At 41.8% G+C, this 7,788-nt stretch overlaps 1 protein-coding gene across 1 annotated transcript; it reads left to right on the forward strand.

The window, feature by feature from the left end:
• Window positions 1-1,089: 1,089 nt before the first annotated feature.
• On the forward strand, window positions 1,090-6,819 carry rnf6 (ring finger protein (C3H2C3 type) 6). The gene is made up of 4 exons (XM_041814228.1): window positions 1,090-1,180; window positions 2,326-2,481; window positions 2,664-2,828; window positions 3,104-6,819. The coding sequence occupies exons 2-4, from the start codon at window positions 2,340-2,342 to the stop codon at window positions 4,951-4,953; spliced, it is 2,157 nt and encodes a 718-aa protein (XP_041670162.1). The 5' UTR covers window positions 1,090-1,180; window positions 2,326-2,339; the 3' UTR covers window positions 4,954-6,819.
• The last annotated feature ends 969 nt before the right edge of the window (window positions 6,820-7,788 follow it).

Genomic DNA, 7,788 nt, shown 5'->3' on the forward strand with positions numbered 1-7,788 from the left:
CACGTTTTAACAGAAACAAATCACAGGATTTTTCAATCTCTGTGAAGTTTATGTATAAAACTTGACAATCATATGCATTTCGAAGTGCTGTGGGGCAAAAGTTCAAGAGAAGTTTTAAGATTAAAAATCTCAACTATTATATTTTTCTACTGGGTAAGATATCCCATTTGAACAAAAAAACGATGCCAAAATATTTTGCTACTTTTGAAAAGGTACTTGGAGTAAAAAGAGAAATTAATTTGCTCCAGAAAAAATGGGTCTCATGTAAGGCTGGGGAGTTAATCGAAGTTTAGATTTAATCGCAATATGTCTATCTGCAACTTTTAGTTGGCAGTGTAAAAAAAAAATCCGCATTTCCCTATTTTTGCGTAGCTTTTTCCTAATGAATGACATAAAAATGATAATTCCCTTCAGTACAACAATTCATACCAAATTTGCAATATGAGTCCAAATAAACACAGAGTCAGCCCTAGTATAATCTATCTATTATTGTGCTGATTCTAATGTAGAATGAGTTTATTCTTGTATTTGTAGAAACACAAGGGGGGTGGATTATTTTCCCAAATTGCAGTCACACTAAAACTGCAGATTTACCCTTAGATAAACTGTATATTGCTGCAACAGTACCAATAACCATGACTTAGACGAAGTAAAATAAGTGAGCCATTTGAGTGGTGGTATTTTAATCGTGTAACATTTAATAATATTATGGTTAACCACTAAGATGAAATTTGTTGGACTACCCTGAAGGTATATATTCAATTTCATACTATATATGTTTCAACATTTTGAAAATAAATGTAAAAAAAATCTTTAAAACTAGGCAGTGTCAGCTGGTGGTAATTAAAAAGGTTTAAGGACTTTGCTGTCAGACTTCAGCTTATTGTTTTGTGTGGTAAAGGAGAGATGTTTAGTAAAAAACACATTTCTATTTGTTGGTATTTTCCTCTGTTCTTTCCTTTTAATATGATTAAGAGCATTGTTTTGTAAGAATAAAAACGCTGTTTTATACAACCTTGGCACTAGTTGTGCCCACATTTTGTAGAATTTGTGTAACGGAACTATTCTACCCAGCATAGTTGTTTTGACGGACGACTTATTGTAGCACCATTGGTCCCATCTTGGTTTGAGAGTGAAGAGAGAGCAAAGCAAAACGTCCATATTACCGCTGCTTTGTCAGGTACTGAATTCCTTCTAATGTTACTGTCACTTCGTGTAAAACTAAGCTAGGGTTAAGATTTACGTTCTGTTTAGTTTGTGTTCTTCACGTAACTGTTAGTCACGTTTTTACCGCTAAAGTTATTCAGCATCACAGGTCGCTGTTGAGTCAGCTAACCGAGCTAGCACCAGAGTCGACGGACTGTTATTCGCTAACATTAGACGTGCTAATTTGCTAGTCCTCGGTTAGCAATTAATGCGCTGCGCATACAAATTGACGCTTCGCATGTATGGGCGATCCACGAAACTCGTTGCTGTGTTAAGGCGGCATAGCATCTTTTCACTGACGGGCTTTGACACGTTAATGATTTAGGTCTGTCAAAAAGCTGACATGATTCTTTGTCTTTCCTTCCTTGCCCTGCGTTTACATGAAGCGGAGCTCCGTTTAGTTCTCAACTGCCCGCCTTTGTAGTGCAGCGATTGGCTGCTTGGCATGTCTGTCATGAAGAACAGGCCGGCGATTGGTGGCTAACCAGGATGACAACGCCAGTTTTGTTGCCTTATACCCCTGCCTTCGACATGGCCTTCCGTAGCTGTACTTGCAGCATTGCTAATATTATCCCACATAACGCGACAGTGTTATACGGGCGTTTGTTAAACACTTGTTGTGGTCAATAACTCGAGCATGTATCCACGTAACAAATTAGAAGGACTCAAAGCGGAAGTCTCCGGGCTAATCGTTCGCAATGTTAGCAAAACTACTGTCACGTTAGCATGGTTCAGTCTTCTGCTGGTTTAGTCTTTCGGTAGAAAATGGATGGCGTTTTCCAACTATTGTCCTTGGCTAAATACAAAAACTGAATGACTTTTTGTTGTCGAAGAACACTGACGTGCATTTCTCTTCTATATGTGGTCTGTAAACGACATGCAAGTTCATCCTGTAAAGCAGGGCAAGACGCGCATTGTGTCCTTCCACATGCCTATCAAATGGCATAAAGAATGCTGTGTTCTGACCATGATATTTTAAAGGCATGTAAGCTTGTCTGCTTGAACTGTGATGGCGCAACGGCAGCCTTTCTTTCTTAAATGGTAATTGTATAGCTTGCAGCGGGCAGCTTCATGTCAGATTCGTCCTCTGACTGGCACCATATTTTGTCCATCTGCTAGCACTTTTAACGGTGATGGACCCTCCTGGTGGGGGAGATGAACGACGGAGACAGGCAGAGCGTCTTCGACGGGAGGAGGCGTACTATCACTTCATTAATGAACTGAGTGAAGAGGAGTATCGCCTAATGAGAGACGGCAACCTCCTTGGCACCCCTGGTAAGAAAATAGACATCTTGCATCAGTCATTGCAGCGATTTCTCTTGCACTTTTTCTTCACATGAATTTTACACACATGAAGTTTGCATTGTATACATGATTGATAAAGGTAGTATGCTATCAGTATAAGAACAGACATACTTCTTTAACCACTAACTGGTGAATGGCTGTATGTTTCACAGGGGAGGTGACTGCTGAGGAGCTCAGACAGCGCCTTGATGGTGCAAAGGAGCGTATGTCGTCTCAGCCCCGGACTGAGCAGCGACCTCAGACTGCTGATTCTGGTGAACAGCAGGGCAGCAGTGCTGAGGGAGAGGATAGAGGGGCTGGAGCTAGACGAGTGGCAGGTAATAGTGACGTGAGATTAACTCAATACTGATGGGCATTTTCAAGAGAATGCATATAATTACAATTTCACAGTCAGTGATAAGATAGTAATGATCAAACATGAATAACTTAAATCAGTTAAACAGTACATATTCAATCTGGCATTAGTTTTCTTTAGATTAAATAAAAATAAGGTTACTTTGATTGCTGGGCCCACTTAAGCTTGTCAGTAAATGATATACAACAGATACCTTTTGTATTAGTTTGCCTGGTTTACATCCTATTTTTTTCATAGGGGGCACAGAGCCTGGAGCAGAAACTTCAAATGGGGATTCATTACTTGAGTGGCTGAACACTTTCAGACGTACAGGTAATGCAACTCGCAGTGGGCAAAGCGGCAACCAGACATGGCGGGCCGTCAGCCGGACCAACCCTAATAGTGGAGAATTCCGCTTTAGCCTGGAAATCAACATCAACCACGATCAGCCGGAGCCAGGCGAGCATAATGAAACAGGCGACACTACAGAGATGCCAGTGCCTGCGTCAAACACAGCTACATCCTCAATACGCACCGCTTCCTCTTTCTCCACCACTCGTCCCTCAGCTACACCAAGACCAGCCCCATACCCTACCCCACGCCCAGCCCTCAGCAGGAGGATGCAGACACGTCGCACACGCAGCAGCACTACCACTCTTTCTATGAACCCCCCTGCCCTTCCTGCACTAGTTGCCGTCCCTACTGCTCCTCAGAGGAGAGGTGGTACTTTGCACTCTTTAGCAACCCCTCTCACTAATTCCAACCCTCCTCTTGACCAAACAACAGCTTTGCAGCATCAAGCCCAGAATGCTGATGTAGAGGAGGGTCGTGATGATGTATCTGCCTCTATAGACTGCCCTCGTGTGTCACCCCAGTCCGGATCTCAGGCCCCAGCAGTGGGTCACGAGTCACGGGGTAGTAGGACTAGATCACGTGGACGTGCACGCAGGGCGGCAGGGGGAGGTGGGGTTTCATCCCGCCTTTCAAGGCGGAGCCGTTCACCATTGCAAAGAACACCCCATGCCAGTACCGCTCCACCATCAAGCAGTGTCAGTGGCTCTAGTATCAACACTGTTGAGCCAAGCAGTGGCACAAGCTCTGTTTCCATGGAAACAGGGGAGACTGTGGCAGAACCTGCAGCTCTAACGGAGCCAGTCGTAGAGACAATAGAACGTGAGAGTGAGTCGCATGTTATAGGAGCAGGAAGTTCAGGGGTGCGACGGCACCCAACCATCATGCTGGACCTGCAGGTGAGAAGGATTCGACCAGGTGAAAACCGTGATCGTGACAGCATTGCTAGCAGAACCCGTTCGCGTGCTCGCGTTGCTGAGAACACTGTCACATTTGAAAGTGACAGTGGTGGATTTAGACGGACCATTTCCCGCTCTGAGCGAGCTGGTATCCGCACCTATGTGAGCACTATCCGTATTCCGCTGAGACGCATAAGTGAGACAGGCCTGGGAGAGCCAAACTCCACTGCACTGCGTTCCATCTTGCGCCAGATCATGACTGGATTTGGGGAGTTGAGCTCCCTAATGGAGACTGAAGCTGATTCTGAAACTGTTGCACCAAGCCACACGGATGCCAGTGGAATTAATGGTAACACCAACCCAGCCAGTCGTCTACATACAAATGAGAGCACAGCTGGCCAGGTTGGTCCTGGTGGGGTTGATCAGGAGAGGGTAGGGCTAGTGGGAAATGAAGAGGACCACAGTGGCCAGGCCAGGCTTGGAGGAGGGGTAGTGAGCACCACTGAGGGTCGGACCGCCAGCAGAGACACCAACAACCTGGTAGAAAATGGGACTCTGCCCATCCTGCGGCTAGCACATTTCTTCCTGCTCAATGATGAGGAGGATGATGAACACCCAAGGGGCCTGACCAAAGAGCAGATTGACAATCTATCCACTCGTACCTATGGTCAGGCCAGCCTAGAGGGGGAGCTGGGCCGTGCGTGCAGTGTCTGTATCAACGAGTATGCTCAAGGCAACAAGCTGCGCCGTCTGCCCTGCTCTCATGAATTCCACATCCACTGCATTGATCGCTGGCTCTCTGAAAACAACACTTGTCCCATCTGCAGGCAGCCCATTCTGGCTGTGCATCATGACTGACCTATTTGCTTAAAAATACAACTATCATGTTCCTGGCTGGCTAAACTGAGCAGTCCCAAGTGGGATTTGCATGTACATAGTGCTTTCATGGTTTAATTTCTTTGAAAGTATCCATAGTGTTGAAGTTGAAGAAGGTGGAACCAAAAGTGCGGAAAAAAAGAAACTATAAATGCAGAGAATTAACCAAACTTTATTTTTTTAGACTCTTTGTTTTCAGCAAGTTAATGTTTTATTTCTTCCCAAATTCTATTCCACTGGTCTCTGTCACAAAGCTTCAGTGGCATCTGGCAATGGATGGCATTGATGTTGAAGGAGCTCCGGTAGCTGCTGCTGACTCGTCTCACATTAATGCTTAGATGTCCATAAATGTGACATATTTTTGTTACACTTGGACTACATAAATCCCTTCTAGACTAGATTTATTATGCCTAAGCTGTAAATAACTCACCACTGCTTGGAACTAAGGGTTTGGAAGAAAGAAGTTCCTTTAATGGAATCTGAAGAATGGAAGCAGGAGACTTTGTTTTTTAGTCATAATTTTTAAAGCTTCAGTATACATTTTAAAGTGTCCCTTTAAAGTTGGTTGAGAAATGTTTGATTTATTGAGATGTCTGTGAGCTACCTGTTAATTTTCAAATGAGTTTTATTCTGTATCTTTATTATTGTTTGTTTATTGAGCCCTCATCTTACACTTGACTAATTTTATTGCAATACAAAATTTTTCCATGAAAATTCTCAACTGAAACCAGACACTTTAGATCAATTCCCATATGAGCAGCACAATTGAAAGAAAATGCTGAAAGCATTGGATAATCAGGAATTCAGAGTTGTAATTTAGTAAGAGTTGTGCAATACAGAGAGAAAAGACAGTATTGTTTGTTTTACTGTTTATTGTTGTTTACATTGTAATGCCTGATTGTCATCTCCACTAAAAAAACAAAGCTTTGTCAACCCTGAAATCAATGTTTCCTCTTGGTTCCTGATGCTTTTTTTAAATCCATACCTACCAGATACTCTGGGATCTGTGTCACCGAGTAATATTTGTGAAAATAGCCAAGCAAATACCAGGAACTTAAGGTTACATTTTTTTAGAGTTTATGCAATTTCCAGCTAAGTCTGCGGAAAAAACGCTGATGTTTGAGCATCTATTGCAGTTAGTTTCCTTAAATAAGAATCTTTTAACAATACATTTCTTTCTTAATCAAGCGGTTAGTGCAATGGCTGCTGCCTGTTTCAGTTCCAGTACCAGTCCTGAATGAGGCAGTGTTAGTAACATGTATTCTTGTATGCTCTTTTGGGTTGTTTTTACATAACTTGCACAGATATTGGCATTCATAGTGTAGCATAGATTGATTATTTAGCTCAAACACTATCAGTGTGTTGCTGCCAGGGTAACTATGTGCATCGACAACAGTAAAAAAATAAAAACAATAAATGGAGCTACAACATTTCTGCAGGTCAAATGTCACTTGTACTACTGCAGTAATAATGCAGTATAATACATCAGAAAGTGTGAGAGTGGGATAAATGTTCTTTTTTAGGGGCTGGGTGGGGGTGTAATTGTGTGTGCATGTGAGTTTGTAAGAGTGCTTTAGGAAAGGCTCAGTGTCCCAAAACCTGGTTTTCAGAAAGCTTGTGTCCACCTCTGGGACCTGATGAGGGTTGTGGCCACAGTTCAGAAGTGAATATTTATTCTGTTCATATTTGAAAAAGATGGAAATCAACTTTTGAAATATGAATATGTATGATGTTATAATATGATAAGAGTAAAAACAGTTAAGCTAAATATGTTACTATGTAATAAAATGAAGATATTGGTTTTCTCCACTGCTCCTTAACAATGGAATAAAATGCAGCTTTGTTATGCCTGAAAATTGGTGTTTATGAATTTGGAAGTAGTATGTGCGCATGCGCCTTGATGTCCTATGAAGCGCCGTGCGCGTGGATTTCTACAGCCGTTGGTTGTAACCGCCACTGTTTTATTCAGATACTTTCTGGGGAGAGTATGAACTTGTGGCTATTAATGTAAGAAGAAATATGTCTGCGTAGGTTACTTTATTAGTGGTTTTGTTGCAGCTTTGCATCAACGTACAACTACGGAGGTTTTGGTGAGTTTGAAATTATAAAACTTCATTCATTTGATGCAACAAGGTTATGCTAACAATGTACCGTGTTAGCTAGCTACTCATAAAGTTATGTCCCTAATTCTCACAAAATTAAACTAAATTTCTTATTATAATATAAGGACACTCCATGAAAGTTTGGGTTTGTCGCTGTTATTACAAGTTTGCTGGGTTATGAGAATCCAAGCTAATGTTAAAAAAAAAAATATTGATTTTACTAAGTCAATATAAATATATTGAAGCTTTTTCCCTCATGTAACTTGGTGCTTTTCGGAAATCAAAGAAAAATCTCATTTTCTTATTCTTAAATACTGCCAAACTTTCAAACAATTATAATATAGATGAATCTTGTCAAGAAGACGCTGCGCGCACACGTCTTATCGCATCAATCAGCGCGCGCCCCCGCGGCCCAACAGAGTTGTGAAGCCAGAGGACAATAAAAGACGATTCCCCTTCAAAATAAAAGTTTGCATTTTGTTGCGGAAACATGCCTCCATGCTTACTTGTTTAATACATGTACTTTGTATTTACATATACGAAACGACCGACTTTAAAAATGGACGTAATATATGGAATTATTGGGATTAATGAAACATGTCCTTTGCAGTTATTTGTAGTTGTCTTAGAATAAGCACACAAGGATATAGACAGGAGGGAACAACAGTTTCAAGTCTATAAACACTTTATAGGTTATAACGCCCTATTTTTAGGC

The sequence above is a fragment of the Cheilinus undulatus genome, linkage group 19, assembly GCF_018320785.1.
Source record: "Cheilinus undulatus linkage group 19, ASM1832078v1, whole genome shotgun sequence".
Lineage (NCBI taxonomy): Eukaryota > Metazoa > Chordata > Actinopteri > Labriformes > Labridae > Cheilinus > Cheilinus undulatus.